This window comes from Plodia interpunctella, chromosome 1 (genome assembly GCF_027563975.2).
Source record: "Plodia interpunctella isolate USDA-ARS_2022_Savannah chromosome 1, ilPloInte3.2, whole genome shotgun sequence".
Classification (NCBI taxonomy): Eukaryota; Metazoa; Arthropoda; class Insecta; order Lepidoptera; family Pyralidae; genus Plodia; species Plodia interpunctella.
In genome coordinates this window covers 1,864,441-1,889,641 of record NC_071294.1, presented here as the reverse complement: position 1 = coordinate 1,889,641, position 25,201 = coordinate 1,864,441, and the positions used below count along the sequence as shown (strand labels likewise).

General features: G+C 36.0%; 6 protein-coding genes and 1 non-coding gene across 14 annotated transcripts in view; 5 read left to right on the top strand and 2 right to left on the bottom strand.

Moving 5' to 3' along the window:
- The first annotated feature begins 4,761 nt into the window (after positions 1-4,761).
- Positions 4,762-5,998, top strand: LOC128676265 (androgen-induced gene 1 protein-like). Its single transcript, XM_053756323.2, has 2 exons — positions 4,762-5,004; positions 5,428-5,998. The coding sequence occupies exons 1-2, from the start codon at positions 4,852-4,854 to the stop codon at positions 5,980-5,982; spliced, it is 708 nt and encodes a 235-aa protein (XP_053612298.1). The 5' UTR covers positions 4,762-4,851; the 3' UTR covers positions 5,983-5,998.
- Positions 5,999-6,343: 345 nt separating this feature from the next.
- LOC128676179 (androgen-dependent TFPI-regulating protein-like) lies at positions 6,344-9,263 on the top strand. Its single transcript, XM_053756208.2, has 2 exons — positions 6,344-6,600; positions 8,664-9,263. The coding sequence occupies exons 1-2, from the start codon at positions 6,448-6,450 to the stop codon at positions 9,222-9,224; spliced, it is 714 nt and encodes a 237-aa protein (XP_053612183.1). The 5' UTR covers positions 6,344-6,447; the 3' UTR covers positions 9,225-9,263.
- On the bottom strand, positions 8,664-11,856 carry ast (asteroid). Its single transcript, XM_053754991.2, has one exon. It carries the CDS (start codon positions 11,561-11,563, stop codon positions 9,368-9,370), a length of 2,196 nt encoding a protein of 731 aa, XP_053610966.1. The 5' UTR covers positions 11,564-11,856; the 3' UTR covers positions 8,664-9,367.
- A 351-nt stretch (positions 11,857-12,207) lies between these two features.
- La (La autoantigen-like) lies at positions 12,208-17,076 on the top strand. The gene is made up of 6 exons (XM_053755993.2): positions 12,208-12,506; positions 13,016-13,182; positions 13,841-14,101; positions 14,428-14,577; positions 15,271-15,385; positions 15,692-17,076. The coding sequence occupies exons 1-6, from the start codon at positions 12,395-12,397 to the stop codon at positions 16,024-16,026; spliced, it is 1,140 nt and encodes a 379-aa protein (XP_053611968.1). The 5' UTR covers positions 12,208-12,394; the 3' UTR covers positions 16,027-17,076.
- Positions 17,077-17,533: 457 nt separating this feature from the next.
- LOC128675966 (uncharacterized protein) lies at positions 17,534-19,415 on the top strand. The gene is made up of 3 exons (XM_053755867.1): positions 17,534-17,638; positions 17,732-18,030; positions 18,111-19,415. The coding sequence occupies exon 3, from the start codon at positions 18,117-18,119 to the stop codon at positions 19,395-19,397; it is 1,281 nt and encodes a 426-aa protein (XP_053611842.1). The 5' UTR covers positions 17,534-17,638; positions 17,732-18,030; positions 18,111-18,116; the 3' UTR covers positions 19,398-19,415.
- A 195-nt stretch (positions 19,416-19,610) lies between these two features.
- LOC128674253 (5S ribosomal RNA) lies at positions 19,611-19,729 on the top strand. Its single transcript, XR_008405154.1, has one exon. It is a non-coding gene; the product is annotated as a 5S ribosomal RNA (ribosomal RNA).
- Positions 19,730-20,071: 342 nt separating this feature from the next.
- Positions 20,072-25,201, bottom strand: part of sky (skywalker) — a 76,859-nt gene continuing 71,729 nt past the window's right edge. For 6 of the 8 annotated variants that reach the window (XM_053755607.2, XM_053755435.2, XM_053755267.2 and 3 more), the window contains 2 exons: positions 24,571-24,705; positions 20,072-23,203 (listed from right to left, as the gene is read on the bottom strand). In XM_053755607.2, coding sequence (XP_053611582.1) covers positions 23,062-23,203; positions 24,571-24,705 — 277 coding nt within the window. In that variant the 3' untranslated portion in view covers positions 20,072-23,061. Of the gene's footprint in view, positions 23,204-23,814; positions 23,944-24,570; positions 24,706-25,201 lie in introns of all 8 variants that reach the window. The other 2 variants (XM_064436163.1, XM_053755344.2) reach the window with 1 other exon arrangement.

Genomic DNA, 25,201 nt, shown 5'->3' with positions numbered 1-25,201 from the left:
AAGAGCGTCTTATTATTGCAGTCATTATTATACCCGTGTATCTTTAATTAGTGATTGAAACGCTGTTAAACAACTTTCAAATCTCTAATATTAGCAAATCAAGTTTTTGAAAGCCGTAAAACTATTTTTTTATGTTCATACAAACCATATGGTCCTACACATTAAACATCCTACCGTTCACGTCACACGTTGTTCGTTACGGAACTAATAGGTAGTTAAAATAAAATACTTTTGAGCTAAAAAATAGATAACTATAGATTGGAAACAGAAATCGAATGAGAGGAATGCAAAAACCAAAAAAACTAGATTTGTAGTGCGCGCGCAGGAATCAAATTTAAATTGTCGTGTTCGATAGCCATTGGCCGCTGTGCGAGGGGTCGCGGACGGGACGTGCCAGTGTTGTGGTGTACTGGCGTAGACAAGCGTCTACATTATTAAATGGTAAACTATTAACACCCGCCAAATCCTGATAGATATTTTGCCAATAATGTCACCAGTTAACAACTTAATAGAGAATTTTTATACTTTATTTTCTTAGCCGGAGCTTAACTGCCAGTTCAATAGGGTGAGTAGACTGGTCGTTAAAAACCCGGACAAAAGACAAAATCCTCTATGCGTAGCTCTACCAAGCAAATGGTATGGGATTTTTTTTAACACTATACATTTTTTTACAATATTCTCTCAATACTAAGCCGTTGCTACGGTATATCGTGCCGCTCCGTTGCTCCTTTGTTTCCCATATGCACATTAACGTATGTCGACGTACGTCGAATCTCCATACAATTTCCCCGTTGTCTGTCGACGACGTCGACGACGACGACGTCAAAACAACGGAGCACAATGGGCTCTAAGAATAAGAAAGAGCTGAAGTTTGGAATATCTACAGATTCTTAAAGTAATGTAATAATTCCCGTGATGTCTCGTGAGATTTAATTCATAATAATAAAAATGGTTAATTTGTAGACAAGGGTTAGTTATCCTATTCCTAGTGGAGAGAGGCTGCTCTTCTGAGATACAGGCTCTGCTTAGTTCAAACACCAGTCTTTCACAATCTTATTTTTGTATTCATGATAATACTTGTATTAATTATTAAATATAATTAATATAAGTATAATACTTCTATTAATTATTAAATATAATAAATACAAGTATTATCATGAATACTGAACACTGTTCTAGAAAGATTGTGGAGATAAATAAACATTTTCGATTTTTTTAATTTATTTGTAATGTCCAAACGTGGCCAACCTAGTGAGCTGTGCTAAGCGAGGACGCGCGCGGCTTACAGCCCGTGGTGATTATAGATAAGCCGTGCCACACATGACCGCAGACTTTCCATTACTATTAAAAAACCGCAAATAACAAAATAAATATAAAGTTAAACTTGATAATAACTAAATAACTAATTGAACACGGGAACAAAAGAGAGAGAATGCAATTTTAACTTATCAATCACAGACTTACATATATTTTAAGTGCAATATATCGATGATTTAAATGTCTAGACTATACAGTCGATGGATGTTATTTTATTATCAACACTATTTTTATTAACGCGATTTTTTTTTTTAATAAAAAAGTGGTGATCATGTAAATTAAAAAGATATTATTATCATAAGATGTAAACATTGTCTGGGTAGAATAAACTTAAAAGATAATTATTTTTGTTATTAAATAAAGTGTTTAATATTTATACGCATAAGGTTTACATTGCAAGTACACTCAATATGTAAACACAGACACAGATGAATAGACAGGATATAGTCGCTTTAAAACTATTTAACTCTTAGAAATGAACTAAATTAAACAAAGCTCTCTCTTTCAAGGTTGCATTCGGGGCTCTGATGGAGCGAAGCCCGCGAATTCAGCGAAGAAAATTTTAACTAATATTATAAATGCGAATGTCAGTTTACTTGTTACCTCTTCACGCTCTATCTATTCAACCGATCTTCTTGAAATTTTGCATACATATAGCCGCATTTCATTCATTTTCATCGCGGAAAAAATTACTAGGGCGCAGCCACAGGCAAAAGCTAGTAACCTTATAATTTTGAAGAATCGGCTTTGATTGTACAACAGGTTACATACCTGTTCTTCAGAATGCTTTAGTTGCCTAACAATTGCCTATAACAACATCCACAGTCGAGTTTTGTGACTTGACTAATTGTGGTCCTCCCGTTGGACAACAATAATATCTAGGTAATTAAACTGAAGCGGTGGTAGTGTAATGCTTAAGACGCCCGCCTGTGAACCGAAAGGTCCCAGGATCAAATCCTACTCGTGCCACATGAGTTTGTATACCAATCTGACTCTGAATCTGAAGGAAAACGTGAGGAAACCTGCACACTGGTGGACAGTTTAGTTCACTAGTGTGTATGCGACTACCTGCCACTAGATGGCGGCAAAAAGTCGTAAAAGTCATGTCAGATGCCTTTAGGCGACTTGAATAAAATCTGACACCAGTGTTAGCGATAACACACTCGATATGATGATGGTGATTATTACTTTTGCCAGTTACATACGTTAATAGCTCTGTGGTTACACGCCCATCAGATCCGGAACGCTATCAGCCAATATTCGGGGGCCGTGACCCCAGCGTCTGATCCGGGGCTATCATTGCCTCCGGGTCGAGTCTCTGGGTTGAGTGACTGTTGCGAGTCGAGCTGATATACCTACTTACGGACTTCTCCTAAATAATTTTATTAAAAACTGGGTCTATTGTTGCGGAAAAAAATTTGGCGCTATGTTTTAGGAACTGCTTGACCCTGGGCTCCGAATGCTCAACGGCTGGTGGGACCAGGATAACGCGCTAATGAGAAAGAGTTGCAGGAACTGCTTGATTGATGCAGCCAACCAGACAAACTTTTCGACTCTTAATGACCTGTCCTTGACCTCATCTCTTGTGTAGAAGGAAGTGGCTTTCTCAACTGCATTGATGCTTTACAAACTAATGTTCTTTAGTAAAATTATCTAAGCAAAACAAAATATTAAATTATAAAATTTATTGTTCCCCTTTGTTTAATGAAATTACTTTTAATGTTCCCTACAGTCGGTTAAGAAATTTCTATCCATTATATTGTTCCTCAATGTCACAATAACTATAGTAGTAACCCTTTTATCTGTAGAGCGAGTAGACAATTTAAACGACTATTAAACGACTACCCTTGACGTATTTGTGACCAGTGACTCAACGTAAGGAGTGTTGTGGTTGTGGCCGTTTTTCGATTGTGAAAATCATTAATTAAGTAGTTTGCAGTACCTACCTGATTTTTATTACGGACTACGTGAATTTGATCTTTAACAACAAAGAAATTATGTTTTTTGTTTGTGTCTGGAACATGTAATTATGAAATTTTACAGTGAAAACTTGTAAATGGGTTTGTAGTGCTTATTAACTTGTTCAATAGCTGTAAGTTTTCCTGAGAAATAAATAAATAAATAAACTAATTGATGTTAGTCTGTCTGGTGAAGTAATCCACCTGCGTCGTATAGAGAGTAAATTTTTGTTTTTATCAAATAATTACTTTTTTTCAAAGAAAAGTCTATGATTAAGATTACCTGTAAGTATATTTATTTTTAAATTTAAGCCAATCTCCCACATGGAGCTACGACTTCATTTTAATAAAAATTCCAAACAATCAAATTAAAATTCAAAATTCTTCATTCAATTTAGGATGATATACATCACTTATTGACGTCAAAAAACTAAGTCTACCGCCTACTTCCAAAGCGCAGCTAAAAAAGAAGCGGCGCAACAAACTTCACCGCAGCCTTTTCTCCAAAGACGTAATATAGGTAATCTCGCGGTTAGGTACCTAATATTTGATTGAAAGTAATTTTAATTTAATGTAGGTTATAGGATAATAGGCATTACGCGTAATTTTGGAACCAAACAGAATCATCCGCAAACGGCAAACGCCCATATGGTCTACCATTTATTGCCGGAGAAGTTCGGCAAGTGTCTTGTATGATATGAGTGGATAGTTTAGCACCCTCGCATTTGTCTTCCATCTCACGTGGTGGGACAGCTGCCTGTGCAAAATAAAATACGCGTGTCTGGATGACCTGTGTAAAATTTTGTACCCTTCACATTGGTTTGAAGCAAAGAAATCTTTGACGTAAACAGCGCGTCTCATCGAGTCAACTAGAGATCCAAGAGCGGAAGCTGTCTATGCTAAATTCTGGCAATTCAGCGGAGAAACGCTGCCAGCATTATGGGCACATCGCCTCGATATTTTATTTATGAGATACATGTATGCGTCTCATAAATAAAATATCTCCTATTGCAATTTGTGTTTGATAAAGTTAGAGATTAAAAAAAAATTAATAACTTTATCCATTCACGATATGGGTGGACTAAATGATAGTAGACAAGATTAATAAACATTAGATTCAATAGCTAAGTGCTATCTCGCTTGCATAATATTATATAACTACTCATTTAAACATTGCACCTACAGTTCTATCCAAAGTCCGAAGTCTAAACAGATAATCACATTCTTATTATCACTACATTGCAATCAGTAAAAAATAATACCGTTCACCGCACTTATTACGTCAAAATAGAAAGAAATCGTAAACCAAATAAAAATAATCCTCATTTAAGTCCAAAGTTCGTACCTATAGTACAAACTCCACAAGTTGTAAACGAATGTAACTCACATATCAGTTCTTAGCAATAATATTGATGAATGAAAAATATCAGATATCCTTTATCTTTCAGTCGGTCTCTGCTCTTATAAAATGACACAGCTACTACAGCTAGACGAAACAGTTGCTTTGCGGATTTAGAAGAAGACTGACATATTATTTTTTTTTTTGTTTTTTTTTTTAATTTATTTTTTCGTAAAAATGTTTCGTCCAGCATTTCATTTGTCGGTCGTATTGTTGAACGTGTTTTCAGTGTGGTACGACCAGACATATTTGGACTTGCCATTTCCGAACGAGATGTATGCCAGTATGCCATTCAAAGCACGTCAAGTGTTCCTGACTATATGGTGCTTCGTAAGTATTAGTTTTCAGTCAGAAAGTGCCCAATTAATTAGACTATTATTACAAGTTAAAAAAATATTTTTCATTGATTAACTTTGATACAAACGACTTAGCACAAGTAATGTTAAGTTGGACAAATTACTTTCTTTCATACTTAGTTTTTATTCTTAATTTTTCTGCAGTCTGTGTCTTTTTTGACGTAAGGTACGTAAAGTCTAGTACGCTTCAAATATAGGGCTTAGCAACCATTGTTATTGTTTAATGGTTTTGTGGACCACTTTCTCTGCTCTGTATATATAGCTATAAAAACATACTACTTACTATCTTTATTGTACAAAATACGAGCAGTAAAATCGGAGTAGGCCGACTGAAATCATTGCCGTTGAACGTTCTCATGTCGTGTATCATCCTCACCACATTTTCCTCTTCTTGCAGATTCTCCAAACGCTGTACTTCTCAGTCTCGTTCCTCAATGACATCAGTGGAACCAACGCACCGGCGCCGAACAAGACTCCTCTGATCCGCACTATTAAAGATAACCTATTCAGTCTAGCGTTTCCCATGGCCTTATATGTGTCCACCTTTTTCTGGGCTATATACTACATAGATAAGGAATCAGTTTTCCCAGATTACATAGAAATGAAATTCCCAGTCTGGCTGAACCACATGCTACACACTTTTGTAGCCGTGTTTGTTTTGATTGAAATATTTATAACAAATAGGACGTATCCTTCGAGAAGCTTCGGAATCTCGCTCATGATAACTTTTGCATCTGTGTACACAATTTGGATGCATATTGTGCATGCGCGGAATGGGTTATGGCCATATCCCATGTTTGAAGTATTCAATATTCCACAAAGAATAGGATATTTTGCGGTCAGTGCTGCATTTCAAGTGGGCTATTATATTTTTGGTGAAAAATTGCATGGTGCGTTGGCTGAACAAAGATCTGTGCCGTATGCTAACGGTCACACGAAAAAAATCAAATAAAGTATGGTTAAGATTTTATAGTTTTTATTCATTTTTATTAACCCGGAAGAATATCTGTAATAATCCCGTCAATTCCGTCAGTTTCTTGAAAGTGAAATAAAAATTCTATATACTGAAAAATAAAATAGTCTTGCTACGATGACAATCAATTATTTATTTATTTTGGTGGAATAACTTAGATCTATGACCAAGCGACACTCGGAATTAAGTTTCTATAGTTATACGTAGGTATATCCATGTGATAAAGAAATAGATACCAAATTGTTTTGGTTCAGTAATAATAAAATAATGTAACATAAAATAATCAGATGCACAAATTCATAAATCACGGCGATAACATTATTCTATGTACCCACTAAGAAAACAGATACAAATCGAATATCGAACAGTCGCCACGCGCGTTTTGTAGAAGACTGACATCTATATTCTTGTTTCAAAATATTTTTTAGTTTTTTTTTATCAAACATGTTGCGGCCAGTATTTCACTTGTCAGTTGTAGCTTTAAATGTATTTTCACTGTGGTATGACCAGAATTATTTGGATTTCCCATTCCCCGCAGAAGGATATTCAAGAATGACTTTGAAAGGACGGCTCATGTTCCTGACGATGTGGTGTTTTGTAAGTATTTCATTTGTAAAAGTTCCCATACTCTAAAATATGACTTAGTTAAAAAAAAATCATAAAAATACCATAGATCAAAAAAAAATACAAAAGACTTTAGTGCCTAATCAAAGCATTTCTGTTCGCATGAGTCATGAAAATATTTTACTCATTTTGTTCTATATGGTCAAATAGGTTTTTGCACGCTACCATATATATAGAAGCTATAAAGAGTTAAGAATATAAAAAAATATCACCTAACCTCTATTCTTGATCAATCCTTTAAGAACATATCTACTTGATCATTTAAGTAAAAAGTATTTTTAAGTTCTTGGGTAATATGTAGGTAGGTACATTAAATGTTCAGGCCACCGTGTTAGTGGAGTGGTACTGGAAAATATTATATAGTTTCAAAGTCTGTCTGTTCCTGCCCTATTTTACTTCGGCTCAACTTGCGATGTGACGTCAATCGAACTTGAACTCTTTCAGAGTTTATCGCTTATTCAGACAAACTTTTCAAAGCTATTGCAGAAATTTCCTTACAAAAAAAAATTATGTATCTAAGTACCTAAACATGTAAATATTCATGAAAATAAGATATTCTTATGTAGGTTACTTTCCTTGTTTAGTTTATTGCTGACGCTAGTGTCAGATTTTATTCAAGTCACCTAAAGGCATCTGACATTACTACCTACCTAGGTACCAGCACCGCTAGTGGCCGCATACATATTAGTAAACGAAATAGATGTAGTCATCTATTTCGTGCAGGTGTCTGCAAAATTCATGTTTTCCGTCACTTGTTATTTACGGGTTTTTCGTGGTTACCCGCGAAGTTCAAAATAATCGTTTATTTTTCATATATAGGTAATAACCATTAAAAACCCTTCCTAATACTTTCATCTCTAAACCTGCGCTGACGGCCGCCATTTTGGTTCAACTTATGTGGATGAGGACGGGGATTGTAAGTACATCAGTCAGATTGGTATACAAGCTCATGTGGCACCAGTAAGATTCGAACCTGCCGATCACAGGCCTTAACAGTTTTGACCATTTTACCACAACTTCGAAGGGTCTGCAGTACCTATATTTTACATTATTATTGTATCACCTAATGGTACAGCTTCATATAAAGGTCATCAGCATGGGTAGCTGACTCTATTTCTGCCGCCAAACAACAGTGCTTGCATTGTTGTGTTCCGGTTTGAAGGGCGAGAGAGACAGTGTACTGTAGGGTGCTGTGGCTAACAGATCCTATGCCACAAAGTAGGCAACGAGCATGTGACACCTCTCGTGTTGCAGGCGTTGATAGGCTGTGGTGACCACTTACCATCTGGTGGGCCGCAAGTCTGTTTGCCTGCCCGGTAGAATAAAAAAATTACACGATTAGATTTAAATCATATAAACACTTCTAATTTTTTTAATCTTGCGCTCCGCCATAGGTAAACAAGTACCTACGTACTTGTTTACCTATGCGTTGATTTAAAAATATTATACCTAGTAGTGACGTAGCAACATGGCCGCTTATCCTAATTCTGTTCCGCCGGCTGGTTTCACACGATCTACATTAGCAGCTTTATCCCGCAAACTTTTGACAAAATTTCCACACGGACGAACTCGAGATAAAATGATATTCGGGCCATATTAACATGTCGACTCAAGCAGAACTGTGCGAAGTCAGATAGATAAGTAGACTATTATAACAAAAATTAAAAAAACCAAATCATGTCTACCTATAAGAAAAACTTTATTTGGTCACATTAATTCATAATAAGTACCTACCTAGGTAAATGTGTTTTGTTTAGCCGAATAAAGATTTTCTCTTTTTCTTTATTTCGAACAGAAATTTAGGTTAAAATCTGTTCATTCGTTTGGTACCTAGTTACCACCATACCATACCATTATACACACAAATTTACATACCCGGCAAACATATGACACCAATCTGTATACGTCGGGTGTTAAAAATGATGACGACCACTTATCGATCTGCCAGGGTTTAGCAGGTACCTACCATAAGCACACATACACCTACTTAGCTATTGATTGAGCTCTTCCAATTAACATCTCATTATCTTTTACAGATTCTACAAACGCTGTATTTCACCGTCTCCTTGCTGAACGACATCCTCGGGACAAACGCAACAGCGCTTGCGCCTAAAAAGACTCCACTAATTCGCTCCATAAAAGACTTAATGTTCAGTTTAGCATTTCCAGTAGCACTATACGTCTCCATTGCATTCTGGGGAATTTACGCCATAGACAAGAATTTAGTGTTCCCAGAACACATTGAAAAAATCTTCCCCGTGTGGTTTAACCATACTTTGCACACTTTAATAGCAATTTTCATGTTTATAGAACTATTTGTAACGAACAAGACCTATCCTTCTAGAAAATTCGGCATTTTTCTCACTGTAACGTATACCTTGAGTTACGTTGTTTGGCTGCATATTTTACGTGAACGGACTGGAATGTGGGTTTACCCTATTTTTGAGGTGCTAAATCTTCCCCAAAGGGTGGTTTATTTCGCAAGCAGTACGGCTGTCGCTGCGGGCTTTTACATTTTTGGGGAAAAAATTAATTCCGCTGTGGCTAAAAAAAGCAACAATCCTTACGCTAATGGTCGCGTGAAAAAGAACAAATAATTAAATATATTATTGATATTAAATGATTTTATTTATTGATATTTTTATATTATTTGTAACAATCCCAAGCTATTTTTTCGCACTATGGGCAAAACGAGAATTATAAAAAAGCCAAACGTAAAAATAATCTTAAAATATAACTTCTATAATGTAACATTCGACTCAAAGCCTTGGACCAGAAATGAATTAGGATCATCAACTTCATACTTCTTCTTCTTTTTCCTTCTAGATTTCTTTCCTGTATATTTACTTGTAGTCAAACACATTTCCTTTGAAATATTTTCAAAAATAACACATACACTTTTATAAAATTTTAAAACAGTATGAGCACCACTGAGATAAGAATGAATGAAATTACCAGGATCCGAATGAGTGTCTAATTTCATAGCAATATTATAAGCAAAAGTTCCATTAAAACATTTATGATACTTTGTACTTTCAATAGGACGTCCACAAAGGTCATTCAAAGAGTTTACTTGTAATAAACAACACTGAAATTGAGCAAACAAATGCATCCTTTTCACATCATAGCTTTTAGGTTTTTTTCTAATAGAATCAGCTATTTCAAAATGTTTCAACAAAACATTTGCAGCTACCAAACTGTCCTCATATTGTACCTTATTTTTGTTTAGAAACAACTCTTCATCATTTGTCTTTAATGGAGTATTATTAGTTACTTTAATTTCTTCAATTTTCTTTGAATATTTATTACTAAAATATTTATGTCCTCTGATAATGCCAGTTTTCTCGTCAATCACATCCAACATAATATAACAAATAAACAAACTGTGAATGTTTGCTATTGGGACATCACAATGTGCCACCCACCACAAAATTGCTAGCATAAACAATTGAAAATCAGACGGCAACAGTCTAACATCGTCAAAGTCTAATTTTGGAAGCTTAACGTTAAAAAAATTATAAAAATACGACTGCAGTTCATTTTCAGACAAATCTGAAAATGATTTATCAAAAAGTCTAGGAATTGAATATTCTTTCCCCAAAAACATTCGTTTGTATGAACTAGAATTTTCCCTGCGCACATAAACACAATTTTCATGAGAAAAATCTGTAAGGATATCGAAAGCAAATCTTAAGATAGGCAGAACACACATGAATGAGTCTTCATCTTGATAATCTTCAGCCTGCGGTGAACACAAATGCAAATGGTGAGTAAAGAGGTTCAAATAGGCCGGTGGAATAGTATGGTTCCTCACTCCATCAGCAAACCAATTTGGTATCCCTGTTATAAGGTCAGGATCCTGAAACTCTTCACAACTTTCATTATCACTTGAATCTGATGATGTATCAGTATTTTCTTCATCAGAAACATTGTCATCATCATCTTCAGGAATAATAGATGTTTCAGATATCTGAAAATTTGTTTCTAATCTAGGATCAACATCACTTATATTAAAGTATTTCAAAGATCTACATCTTGTATTTTTATAACCATCAATACTATGCTTTATTATTTTTAAAACTTTATTCTTTTCATTGTTCTTTAATCTGCCCAATATCTTAGCTATGGCGGAATCTATTGATTCATTCTGCAACCATTTTATTATACCATGAATACTCCTCTGCTGTTCATTGTTACATTTTCGGCTCTTTGGTAACTTTAGTTGAGAGAAGAATTTTCTGAAGACCTTCTTTTCTACATAATCATTACCAAGCAGCGTAGCCATCAGTGGTAACAGTTCCTCGTCGAGTCCTCCAAAATTATTTGTAAGGAATTCAACTTTATATATTCTGCATTCCAATGCATATTTACTAACTCCATCATCTTCGATGATCATTGGTTTATGTTCTAAAGTATTAAACGGTATATACATAACATTGTATATGAAGAAATCTGAATCATAGCTTAATACTGGGCAGTTTAGGTGCCTGGCCATAGCAGCTATCTCATCATCAGCTTCAAACTCACATATGGTGTATGGGATATCAAACTCTTTCAAAATTTCTTTGAACACATATCTCAGAAGCAGTGGAAAGATATGTAAACATCCTTGAGTCACTGGATCTAGTCTAGATGCTCCGTTAATCTTAGACCTTAATCTACCGAACACAGTTCTTAATTTACGGGGTTCATAGCTACCATCGAATATGACATATGAGGACACATTACATTTCCGGATACTTTTGAAGAACTTCCTCACATATGAAGCAAATTTATCGTAGTCACCACCAAATGCAGAAAAACAATTTAATGAGCGATAGAGCTGGGCACATAGGCCGTTCCCGTCGATTACAAGGTTTGTTTCGTACAAGAAAAATTGCTGCAAGAAGGCATCTTGGTTTTTGTTTACATACGTTGTTAAACCTCTCACGCCCATGGTCTGGAAATGGTTATGCTTTCTGAATTGTAGAATTAAATGCTAAGCAAATCAATACATCGCAAATAAAAATATTTAAACCATTTTTGATGTTATTTACATAATATCAAACCCAAATCAAATAAAGGTTATTTTGTGTCTCTCTCTTTCTGTCTTTCGCTCTCCCACCCAAATACCTAATTAATAAATACGGAACGTTTCCCAATGGTCAAACTCATAGAACTTTATTGTCAAACAAAAAGAAATCCATGGAAATACAATATTATCATCAAATATCTTGATTCATTTATTTAACTTTGTTGGACGAATAAATTTTGTGTTGTGTATAATAATTTGAACACTGCGTGCGGTAGTAAAAAAAATGGCTCAAAAGGAACGCATCGTGACATTTCGTTCAAAAATGTATCTTAATATCGTTGACTATTTTTATAGCTTCTGTATTTTGCACGCACAACCAGCTTGCACATGCTTAATGCACTTACACGATATAAATATATCGTGTATATATTTCCAAAAAAATAATTGCAAGATAAAATACAGGCAGACGCAAGTTATAAAAATATAAATAAATAATCATCTTAGAATCAGTTTCCGAACCTTTTTGACAATAACTTCCCACCCTCTTTTTCCCCCTCTCCTCTCGAATTTTGTCTCTTGCTCGCGCTCGCCGGCCGCATGTTCGATTCCATCGAAAATTTTAAACACGTGTTTCTATTATTTTTGCATTTTGCTTCATTTCCTTGAAATAAATCAGTCGCAGAATTATATATTTTTGAATTGGTGCTTAAATTGCTAAAACCGTCAGTGTTTGCTGTCAAGGAGCCAACTAAAATGACTGAAGCTAAAGAAATCCAGGAAGAGAATGGGCAGAATAATGAAAAGAATACAGTTCCAGATGCAGAGTTGGAGAGTTCTATCATCCGCCAAGTGGAATATTATTTTGGTGAGGATTAACAAAATTTTGTACCATCTGGCAGATCTCAAGATCATGCCAATCGGCAATATAGTGTGTATCTCGGTGTCTACAATTGCAAATAAATTGCAAGTGTTAGAAGTTCTGGAATCCCTTTTCCATGAAATTCAACTAGAACTTCTAACATATCTGATATGTGACTTGCATGTATGTATGTATGCCAGAAATAAAACAAATTTAATGCAAAATTTAGTGCAAAGGCAATCTAAATTACAATAGGTACACAAAACATTTAAAGGTCACTTTAAATTACATAAAACAACCACACATTTACACTATATAAAACAAAAATCACTGAAGTGAATGTGTAATTTTTAAAGGTTTTATCAAATGAAGCCAGAACAGGTGGCATTTTTTTTATATAGTGGGCAAACAAGCATACTTCAACTATTACAAAATTTCATCAAATCATGTCAGAAATGTAGCTATTGTGATAACAGACAGACTTCTGGATTATAATTATTTCCTTATCTTTACAGGCGATGTGAACCTCCCACGTGACAAATTCCTTCGTGAGCAAGTGAAACTGGATGACGGATGGGTGCCCCTGGACATCCTCACTCGATTCAACCGCCTCGCCAAACTCACTACCGACACTGACGTCATTGCCAAAGCATTAAATAATTCTACTTCTGGTCTCTTGGAGGTAAATTGAATTATTAATATAATAATAAGGTTTACCCGTATCCAAGTTGAAAAGTCATCTCCCTCTCATCTGAGCACATCCCTCAGCTGTGTCAAAGCACAGCAGGCCCGTTGAAATGTCAAGTCATATAATATTTGTGACTATGACTCTAACGATGTGATAAATTACTGAATTGTTTAATTGCTATGTACATGATAGGGTATACAACAGTTTCTGTATAGCCTGCTTTGTAATAAGTGTGGGCGCATCAACTTGTGTTCAAGTATGACAAGGTAGTTGAACAAAAGTTTATACAACACTTGGTTGCTGTAACTAAATGTAGTTTGATTAGTGTTCTAGTTTATGTCTTAGCACCTCATAGAATTTAAATTCAATCATCTCTTTCATCTTTGCGCGTTTTCGATTAAATGCCGTGAAGCCATAGATTCATGAAAAAAACCATTTCAAACATTACATTTTTAAAGACTAAGCTCTGAGTTTAAAACCAACCATCTCCCTGACATCTCTTTTTGAGATTGCTAGTGGTAAGACTTTAAGGCTATGTTTCCCTTAGTCGCCTCTTACGACGCCCATGGGTCCAATTCTAGTTGCTCCAGCTGGTCTACACGCCATTCCTATCATTTCAAAATGTCTACTGGTTTTGTTTTCACTGTTACAGGTGTCAGAAGATAACAAAAAGATACGAAGACATCCAGAAATGCCAATCCCGGAGATGAATGAAGAACGTCGTAAGGATCTCCTTAGCCGCACAGTCTATGCGAAAGGGTTCCCCAAGGACTCCACTCTGGACGACTTGATAAAATTCTTGAAACAGTACGAAGAAACGGAAAACATCATAATGCGGAGATATGTTGACAGACAGACTAAGAAGCGATTGTTCAAGGGATCCATTTTTGTTACATTTAAGACTAAGGAACAGGTAAGACAATTTAACAATTTTAATTGTAACTAAATAAGTACAATCAGACCTATGTCATGATTATTCTGGATTCTGGATATTTCTGGATCTTTATTTATGCAACATTAAAAGGAGCCAAAATTATGCAGGCTCAAGTACTGTTGACCATACGACATATATTGCATTTCTATGCCAAAAATCAGACACCTATATATATTTTTTTCTAAACGCCACTTACATATGGCAATGCAGAATGAAATGCATATGAAATGCAGAGAATGCTTTATGGCATTAAGTCCTATAATAAATAGTATGTGCGGTATTGTTATATTCCTTACTATTTACAGGCAGAAAAGTTCTTGGCTACAAAAGATGTGAAGTATGGAGAGACAGATTTGCTCCTCAGATGGCAAGAGGAATATGTGAACTCCAAGCAAGAGGAATACAACAATAGGAAAGAGGAGAAAGAGAAAAAACTGAAGGAAAAGGAGGCCACGGTAAGAAAGTCTTATTTTTTGATGCACTAGGTGTTACCCCCTAGTGCTAGAAAAATGTTATGTCACTCCACCTTTCCAAATATCTCACACACACACACAATAAAATTATATTAATTCGATTCAGAAAGAAGGAAAATAAACACACGTTTATAATATTAGTAGTATTGGTGATGCGGTGATGGTCCAATGGTTGAGACTGGCCAACTGTGATTGAAAGATTATTGGTTCAAATGCAATTCGTGCTATTGAGTTTGTGTACCAATCTGACTCGTGTATGACGACCTCAATGGCGCAGTGGTAAGTTCTTGCCACTGAACCGAGAGGTCCCGGGTTCTATCCCCGGTCGGGTCATGATGGAAAATGATCTTTTTCTGATTGGCCCGGGTCTTGGATGTTTATCTATATATGTATTTGTTATAAAATATAGTATCGTTGAGTTAGTATCCCATAACACTAGTCTCGAACTTACTTTGGGGCTAGCTCAATCCGTGTGATTTGTCCTAATATAGTTATTTATTTATTTGTAGTTAGTTATTTATTAGTTCTTATAGACCACTTGTTTCCGGTCGTGAGAAAAACCTGCACAATGGTTAACTTCTTAAGTTCATTAAAGAATGTGTATCCCATATTTATGTCGATAAAACAGCATAGAGAATAGTCTAATAATGTTCTTAATTTTAAATATTTTTTTAGACTAAATCAGAGAAAGAGGAGCTGAAACTTCCGTCTGGCACGATTTTGCATTTCGCAACAGATGGGGATGACAAGATGAAAAGGGAACATGTCAAAGACGCTCTCACAGAAATTGGTTAGTGTTCAGTTATGAAGTATAAATTGCTTGGTTATGAATATGTATTTGTACAGATGTGTCTAATTAACATTTGTAGAAAGTCAACAAGAAAACCGTATCTTGTTTCTTTAAATACATGACATATAATTAATGAATATAATTGCGAGAAAAATATCCTTATCTAATAACTCAGATATTTTTTCTTAAATGGTTGAAGAGCGTCGATACGCAAAGAAGTTTTCATAAAAGTTTGATTTTATTGATTGTACTTGTAATCAGCTGTGCTGACAACTTTTTAAAATACATATTGTTTTTCAATTTCAGGCGCGGAGGTCGCCTTCATTGACTTCAAAGTCGGAGATGTGGAGGGCTGGGTGAGACTTGTAAAGGAAAACACAGCCAAAGTGGTATTTGAGAAACTGACAGACGGAAAACTGAAGATAGGAGACAAAGACGTCACATTCAAACTGGTCGAAGGTGACGAAGAAAGAGAATTCTTGGATAAGACTGCCGAGGAAATGGTGAAACGACGTAAGAATCAAAAGAACTTCTCGAAGCAGAAGGGCAGGAATTTCAAAGGAAAACAGAATAACAGGAAACGAAAGGCCGACCAGAGTGATGGTGGACCAACAGCCAAGGTCAAAGCGGTTGAAAGTTAGTTTAAGAAAATAGTTTGTTAAATAACATGTTATGCTCCTATTGGTCTCTGTCACAGTGGAATATTAAAAAAGCTGCATAAGACAGTTGCTGATTAAAGGACACTCCGCAAAAGGAGCGAATTATTTTCTTTACGAATTTTGTGAAAAATGTATAATCAATGAAGAGCCACTGCTGCTGCAATGATTAAGATGATTAAAAGTTACTGTCCACAAGCAAGCAGTAAATAATACAATGTATATGAAAGCAATCGTCTAGTCCTATTTACTACTTCTACGCGTTGTTTTCGTGGTGTTCACAGTGCACACAATCACCATCGAAAGGAAGCACGTTTCGCCGAAAAAATGTATCAAGTTACTTAAACTTTATTACCATGTTCTTACCTAACATAATTATGTCACGCAGAACTGAATTTCCCGATTATTTTAATTCAAGCTTATCTATATTTTTCTAGATTTTGAGATACCAAAAAAATTTGACGAAACGTGCTTTTTAATGAAGATGATTCTGTGGACACCCGGTTGTTCTCAGTCAGTTATGTGGCGTATTAGAAATTAATCAGTCTGCTGTCTCCAATAGTTTATTCCACTTTTTCACCTGGATGAAAGTGTCTGGATGAACAAAGTAGAATTTTGATTTCCTGGGAGAAATTAGTGGGGTGTCCACAGTTCACAGAATCATCTTCATCGAAAGCACGTTCGGGCGAAAAAACCCTCCCCTTTGTCTCTATGTGAGGGATGAAGTTGGAACTAGCCGATTTTATCAAGTCTATTAGGTATTTTTACTGCCTGCACTAGACATTTTGAACTGAATAATCTAATTCTACTTTCGACGTTATTACTAACAGAAATAGATATGCACGTCGAGGTACATAGAATTAAATCTAGTTTACCCTATTTGTTTCTTAGATGTGCCTAACTTGTAAGTTTAAGCAAAGCTTTTCATTATATTTTTATATTGTTAAGTGATATGTTTGTAAAGACTATGTTTGCTATTGCCGTTCAAGTTTCGGGACTGACTTCCGTGACTTGTTGAATAAATTTTATCTCTTAGTTTGTTCTTTTTTTTGCTCCATTTATTTCAAGATCTGAGGTGCAATTTCACCAAGCGAGCGATTGCTATTGCTCATTATTTTGTGGCTGTCCAACCAATGACTGGTCATAGCCCATGGCCATTAGTAGGCCACCAAAGTGGGAATTTTTTGAACATTCGTTGTATAAATGAGCCTTTAGAAGTTCTCTCTTTCTATTTTTCTAAATAACATTGGGGGTATTAACTTTGGGTACAAAAGACAAGTAGGTACCAAAGGCCGTTCTATGTTAATAGCAGCTCGCGGGCCCGTTTTAATCTATGGTTAATAGGCCAAAAAACGACCTACGTTGTATAGGTAGAGGAAGCAGCCGGGAAGACGCTCAGAAAAGATTTTTTTATTCATTAGCTACAATAGGTTATAATTAAAGGAGAAAAAATGTCAAATTAGATCAAACGTCAAAAATCTGTCATCCATCCACAGGACTTGTCTAGTGTTGCCGAAAAAACCAAACTGTCGACCGTACTATCGAAAGTATTGAAAGTATAGAAAGCTATCGATAGTCGACGACTATTACTATTCATGTACATCATATTTTTGTTTTAAAATTTAAATTTCCTTTTGTACAAGAAAAAAAATTATATCAAAAATAAAACGTGTGCCTTTATACATTTTAGAAAATCACCGTTCTCGGAAACTGCTGTTGGTCGCTTTGGATTCCGAATCCAAAAATTAGTACGTGGGCGCTAATCTACTATTACGGAATTCCGAAACTAAAAACGTCATCAGTAATCCTGATTCGGAAACCAAAACGTATTTATGCGACTGCTTAAAAACAGTGTATCTAGTAGTTCTACTATTACCAAACTATCGATCATCAGCATCTGCAACACTAGTCTTGTCATGGTGGTCATGGCATGGCTTGTGAGAATCACTCGTAATAAATCGTAAACAACCTCTCAAAGTGTTGAATTAGGTAATATTTAGTTTGTTTTAAACAACCTATTCTTGTATGGAGATAATAGTTTTATTTCAACGTATAACTAACGCTTTCAGAGTAAAATGAAGCCAGAAGCGGAGAAGGAAGAGCCGGCAGCCGCGGCGCCCGTCGCTGGAGACGTCATTGGGAATACCGCGTACAGTGAACGATTCGTACTCAAGATCTTACTGAAACTCGCCAATTTAGACACCCTCAAAGATGAACTGGAAGATAAATCTTTCGAAGACGACCTCTGCACGCTATGGGACATGACCGCCGAAAGAGACGTTGTGTTGTTTTTACAAAAACACGACATGTTAAACTTGATCAATTTTGCTCTTCCAACGATCGAGTCACCGCGTCTGATAGAAATATTCATCGGCATTATTGGAAACATGTGTTGTCAGATAGAAGTGGTGTCTGTATTCCTCAAAATGGAAGGATTTTTGACATTGCTTTTGGAATTTGTCAAGTCCGATGATAGTTTGGTTTTGATCCAACTTTTGCGATTAGTCAATTCCAGCTTATTCCTCGTCGACCACAACAATGTCTTTATCTGGATGGAGTTATTCAAAAAGGTGGAATATTCTAATGCACTGTATTTTATTCTTAAGAATTCCTCCAATAAAGATCTGCTAGTGACAGCCCTAGAGAATATTAACACAATATGCTCGTACTGCAACACTGAAAAGTGTAGAACTGACTTTTTTACTCATTTTGTAACTTCTGACGCTCTTGAGGCATTATCAATAGCCTTGACAGAGATTATTATTAGTCACAAAAGTACAATACAACGTGACGAGATGGAGCGAGTGCTGGTAATTAGCTTGCAGACTACACTCAATTTGGTCAGCTTTGACAAGTCCCAAGAAGTATTTAAGGATAGCAAGGAGAGAGTTGCTATTATAATCAATATTGTGCTTAAGTATTATGAGAATAAAATTGTAGATTTAAAGGAGGTGGATTCTGATCTTGTAGACTTGATAGACTCGACCAACACTATAATCAGTACTTTAAAAGTAAGTGAAATAAGCAGACCTGAGAAATACTTCATTCCTAGTTTTAAAATATTTAAGACTTTGAGACTGATTGTGAACGAGGACTTGAATGGAGTTTCTTCATTTGAAGAAGATGATAAGGAGGAACTCATGCAGTTCTCCAAACAGATCAAATGCCCGTTGAGTACTCTATTATGTATTTATTTAGGTAATTGTTCAGAGGAGAACTTTAACAGGGCCCTGGACTTAATTGAGACTGATTATGAAGATATAGTTAAGTTGGTGAAGGATAAAGATGTCAAGGATCTTGTAACTAAAAGAGCAGCCAATCACAGGACCCGTTTAAAAGAAAATGTGGATTCTTAATAAATCATGCCCAAATCATTTTTTTATTTTTCTTTTAACTACTTCGTTATTAGTAGAAGGTTATTGTTTATTGTCTTTTAATTATCCATGACCTAATAGATTTACTTTGTAGCGATAGTTTAACTTTCTAATTCCCTGATAATTAAAGTGATATCATTTGTGACGTCACAAAACTAAACCAAGATAATGTTCATAATTTTCGCAACATCTTTCGCCAACGTCCATACCACGTTGAATATACCGGTTCTCGTCCGATCACCGAAGTTAAGCAACGTCGGGCGTGGTCAGTACTTGGATGGGTGACCGCCTGGGAACACCACGTGATGTTGGCTTTTTGTTATTTTTATGATCTAATTTCTAGAAATCTATTTGTTTTCTAATCGGTACACGGTAAGTTTTAAAAGGCCCAATCTGCTTTTTTGTATGAGACGAGTCGGGAATTTGTATAGAAAAATGTTCCGTCTCATTAGGTACGCTAGTCCATCGTATAGTTTTCTTTTTAGAATTCGAATATCGAGTTATTTACTTACATATATCGTTATCTGTTCAAAAAAGGCAGTCTCCCAATATTTTTATTTTGCAAAAAAAAAGTTGCTTATGACGCCAACATATGTTTCTAGAATAAAAAAATATTTATAAGTATTGGCGGTATTTCTCAAAATGAAACAAAGGCATCTGTATATATGATTATATATTTTATAGACATTATAAAGCAACATTTACATTACCATAAACGAGTTTTAAACCGTCGCTACTTCGGCGGCGGCGGACTAAAACTATTCGAATGTAATCAATAACTTCGTAACAAAACGGCCCTGACAGAGCCTTACACTTGTCATTTTACATAGGATCTTCGCATAAAAAAAGTTCACCACAAATACTGAAGGGAAAACAGAGATTAATTAAAAGTTTACATTTAATGTACTTACGTGCTAACTATCCACAATACTACGTGTTCCTTAGGCGGAACAAAATCGCGCGAAAATTTTAAATATCAATTCGTATATATTTAGATATAATATTACATCGTTAGAGATAAAAACAGAATAAAGACTAGACTTTACACTGAACAACGACAAATTGTCTAACAACAACATATCGCTAGTGTCGCCGGGCTGCGGGCGGCGGCGGAACTAAAACTAAACATTCGCAACTCCACATATACATACATCTCACACTACTCTCGTGGGTCAATCAGTCACTCATCAGCATTTTCCATCACAGAGTAAAAGTTAAAATACTGACGCCTGTGTAATTTTTTATGGCAAAAAATGATCTTCATATTATAAGGAATCTATCCTTATGTTTGAAGTTTGAAGCAATTTGTATTTATTTTAAAATAAGTTAAATAGGCATGCAGTATCTTTAAAACATATATTTATGAATTTTGCCAAATTAATAACAACAATATCGACTGATGATGACTGTAACACGACTCTATTCGGGTTGCGTCCCATATCAAAGACATAATAACTGACATTTTATCAGGCTGTCGCCCATTTCCGACATAACGGAGCCCTAACAGACAGATTTATAAACAACTTGTGACTCACGCCCAGCCCGCAGTACGGCGCGTGTTAACATACATAAACTAAACATTACATATTACCTACTCAATAAATTACATAAATTATCTGCAATTAAAACAAGTCTTAGGCTTTTGATAAACATACACATGTATGTAGTACCATTACAAATCCAAATTACGCTACAACGGGCTGCGCGCGCACGAGTCGATCGATTAAAAAGAATCGACTCGTGCGAGCGAAGACCATAAACAAAATATTTACAAAAAAAAAAAAAACAATAACGTAGCCAGAAAAAGCCGCGGGTGATATGAACGTCCGGAACCCCTTTGTACCGATAGGGATATGTATATTGTTGAGACATTCAACTTGATCCATATACCAATCTGTCTATAAAGAGTAGAAAACTAATCACATTTTTTGTCATTGCAATACCAAATATAATGGGCAAGATTGGTGGATAAACACAGTGTTGCCAGCCAACAGGACACAACGTCCTCATTTGTTTTCCATTTTTTAGACAAGACTGTACGTTGCATTTTTAAAATTCACATATTTTTAATATCCACTCTTGTTTCGTCATAAAAGCAAGTGATAACAATGGTAGGAAAAAGTTATATATAAAATACTTTCGTGGCCTACCAGCCGTGTTTGTCCAATGGTCCGTGTTTGGCACATTAGCATCAAAATACAGTAAAATAATACTAAACTGAAAGCCAGTGGGTAAGTCACTATGAGGTATTGTCTTGGAATATCTTCTAGATTTTCAATAATTATATACTTTATTATTTTTAATTTCTTCACATATGTAACTAATTTATTATTATAAATATTAGAATTCAGAACAAGTATGATATTCCATAACAAACCTAGACTATGATAACTTAGTGTGAATAAAATTTTATAGAAAATTCTAAAACAAACTAATGATATACGGTTATATCGCCTATCATATTAGGCTGCTAATTTTAATAGGCATATTTATTATTGCATGTAGCAATAGCTAACGTTTAAGTGAGTATATAATATGACCAAATATCAGCGATCATGAAAACTATTATTCCCATTTAAAATGTTCGCATTATATCACAAATTTATACGATTTCAATTCCAATTATATTTGATAATAACAGATATATCAATTCTATTTTATTGAATAAGTTAAATAGGAAAGTAGAAATATCTGTGCATGATTTCTTTGGTATAATTTGTGAACAACGAATTGTGATACGGGCTGAGTATATGACAATGATAAGCCTAGAAGCTCATTCTCCACTACGACGCCAAAATACTGAAGTTTGGACCAAAACATATCTTACTTACGAGCCAATTATTAAAAATGTTTTACATCGAATGCTCTTTATGAAAATGCACGGTTTTGTAGTCTTTTTTTTTTCGAAAGAAACATGCAACATTCATACTATTTCAGACAATGCGATTGCCCCAAATGAAGCAGCAAATTGATCTTGTTTCTTATGTTAACTGGACCGTGAGATAGTATAGAATGTTCCTCTTCAATCATTACGTAGGAGTTTATGTAAGACATATAAATTAATAACATCTTTACATACATTTTCGCAGAGAACACTCGAACACACCCGCCGACTTATCAACTATAACGAGTCCACAATATAAAAACAAAACATGGTTTGTTCAGCCGAGTGCCCGATTTCACTGGAATGTTCAAATGGACACAACTATACGTTCCACCGCACGGCTAGGCCCCATACATATTGCTTTCACATAAGCGTATTAAATCCATTAAGAGTAGGTACGATATATTCATTTTGTACTTACACACAGACATCTAAACACGAGTAAATATATAGAAACAACCTAGATTCCCCGTCTTCGTTGTCTTATTCGGACAGTTGTGTTCGTTTAGGATACGGGGTACACATAGAATAAATAGGAATACATCTACACAGTCTGTTAACGGCAAGGGGGTTATCGATACGTGTAAATCGAACTTGAATCGAGTGAAATATCGTGTGAGATCTGTCGTAACACTCATCAAGAACATATTTTGTAGTTTTAAAATAAGTTTTGTCGGAGGATGGCTGTGATTTTCACGGATTAAGTTGGGGGGGGGGGGGGGGGATCAAAAGATTAATCACTAGGAGTAATGGTGGAGATTCTTACGCCCCAGAGAAGCCGTAGACCTCGAGCACTCTGATCTCGAAGTCGCCGCTGGGACAGAGCGGCGGGTTGTTGAAGGTGGAGCAGCGGTCGGTCTTGCCGAACCTGATGTTCTCGTCCATCCATATCGCTTGCCCGTCGCTGCGGATATCAAATTTGACTGTTAAATTATGTTTTTGCATATCTATAATATTACTTATTTTAAAGTTAAGATCCTGTGTTACACTGCGCGAGCAAAGGCCTTTTATGTTTCTTCATGTTAGGATAACGACGGTGCAAGACAACCAAACACATTATGCGTGATTTCCACATTTCAGCTTAGAATGTAAAGTCACTCCTGGGAAAAGACCTCCCTCTAAAAAGTCATTTTTAAAGAAATTACATTACGTTTAGGATACGGGTACACATAGAATAAATAGGAATACATCTACACATCTCACTAGGAGTAATGGTGGAAAAGACGATACAAATCACGATAAGATTGACCGACATTGCTGGCTCGGTGTGTGTCTCCTTGTCCATCATTATCCATAATTTTTTTTAAAACTTTTTCAAATCAGCAATCAACACATAACCAATAAACATGTCATCTCTCCTTATCGAGAGTGTTATTACTAACACTGGTGTCAGATTTTGTTCACGTTGCCTTATCGTATCCGACATGAGTCACCGCCATCTAGTGGATCCATAATGAACTTAACATCCCTTGACGTCCATCCTAAGGTACCTACCTGAAAAAGGATAAGTCTTACCCTCCTCCGATGGTGATCATAGTGTTATCAGCAGCCATGAAGAGGGACCTGGCGTGTGTGGTCCCGCTGTCCCCCGCGTCGTCGGCGAGTGTCCCCACCCACGGGTATTTGGCCCGCGATGGGTGCAGGCTGGAATGGGGGACGGGGGATGGGGGAAATGTTAGAACGACGTGGACACGCCATCGATATTGCCCCTTTTCCAGAATATACGAGTTTATTTGCACACTTTAGCTTGAATCTGTGATTGACGGATAAAATGCGTTTCTAAGACAAGGAAAACGGATTATAATCTTGACTGTTTGTTGTGAGCTTTTGATTTAAACTCCATCGTTAAAATTTCGCAGTGAGACGAAGCAAACCAATAGCATTGCAGCGTTCTTATTGTTGCGTCACGATGCCGCATTGCTATTGGTTCGATCGAGATCCTTTCAGTGCGAATTGAAAATTCTGACATTTTGTTTTTACTAATTTATCAAATATCAAACGTATCTATGTCGTTTAACAACGACATATTCTCTCACAAACATAACATTTCAATCAAACCGTGTTTCCGTCCACCCTAGAAACGAACTAAACGCCACGCCACGAAAAACCTCAAACAAGACTGATTATCAATTTCATTATTAAGACCGCGCATTATTTCGTGGCTCGGAATTCCGAAGGGCGTGGCCACACGCGCTAACATCTCCCGCGGCCGAGAGAGAGTGGAGAGAGTAGAGAGAGAGAGTGGAGAGAGTGGAGAGCCAGGTTACCGACCCGCCGCCGATGGTAATCATCTTAGAGTCGGCCGCCATGAAGAGCTCGGAGCCGTGCGCCACGCGCTCGTCCGCGACTCCGTCCGCGTGCGCGGCGCACCCCACCCACGGGTACTTGGCTCGCTCGGGGTAAAGGCTGCAATGATGCACATGCCACGTGCCAGCGGTGGGTTATGGGACACTGATTACTGATCATGTTTTACGTTACTGGTGATTTTTTGATAATTTTACAGTGTTTTGAGTTAATGTACATTTTGTTTAGCGTCCAGCTCCAACGGACAGTAAGAAGTTTAGATAGCCATTTTAATTCATTATGTATCTTGTATGTATTGTTATATTTTTTACAGGCTTTTTTTTTTAAACACCATAAATCTTGCATGACTAGACAGCTGAGCATAAACATCGACGTTTTAAAAAATATATATCTAATGTTATATCAAAAATTGTACAACTAAGATTGTTGTGCATGATGTCAGCTTTCTAATCTGCGAGTCTGGTGGTGTCATGAAAATAAACCAGTATAACAACACATAATAATGAATCCTTTTTCTAACTAGCGAATACTAATTTACAATATATACCTATGTCATAGTTTTGCGTACTATGAAATAGGTATATTGATCATGACTATA

Coding starts and splice junctions, on each gene's coding strand:
- LOC128676265 (XM_053756323.2), top strand. CDS start 4,852: ATGTTTCGTCCAGCATTTCATTTGTCGGTCGTATTGTTGAACGTGTTT. Junction 5,005..5,427: donor TCCTGACTATATGGTGCTTC/GTAAGTATTAGT, acceptor CTCTTCTTGCAG/ATTCTCCAAACGCTGTACTT.
- LOC128676179 (XM_053756208.2), top strand. CDS start 6,448: ATGTTGCGGCCAGTATTTCACTTGTCAGTTGTAGCTTTAAATGTATTT. Junction 6,601..8,663: donor TCCTGACGATGTGGTGTTTT/GTAAGTATTTCA, acceptor TATCTTTTACAG/ATTCTACAAACGCTGTATTT.
- ast (XM_053754991.2), bottom strand. CDS start 11,563: ATGGGCGTGAGAGGTTTAACAACGTATGTAAACAAAAACCAAGATGCC.
- La (XM_053755993.2), top strand. CDS start 12,395: ATGACTGAAGCTAAAGAAATCCAGGAAGAGAATGGGCAGAATAATGAA. Junction 12,507..13,015: donor CCAAGTGGAATATTATTTTG/GTGAGGATTAAC, acceptor TTATCTTTACAG/GCGATGTGAACCTCCCACGT. Junction 13,183..13,840: donor CTACTTCTGGTCTCTTGGAG/GTAAATTGAATT, acceptor TCACTGTTACAG/GTGTCAGAAGATAACAAAAA.
- LOC128675966 (XM_053755867.1), top strand. CDS start 18,117: ATGAAGCCAGAAGCGGAGAAGGAAGAGCCGGCAGCCGCGGCGCCCGTC.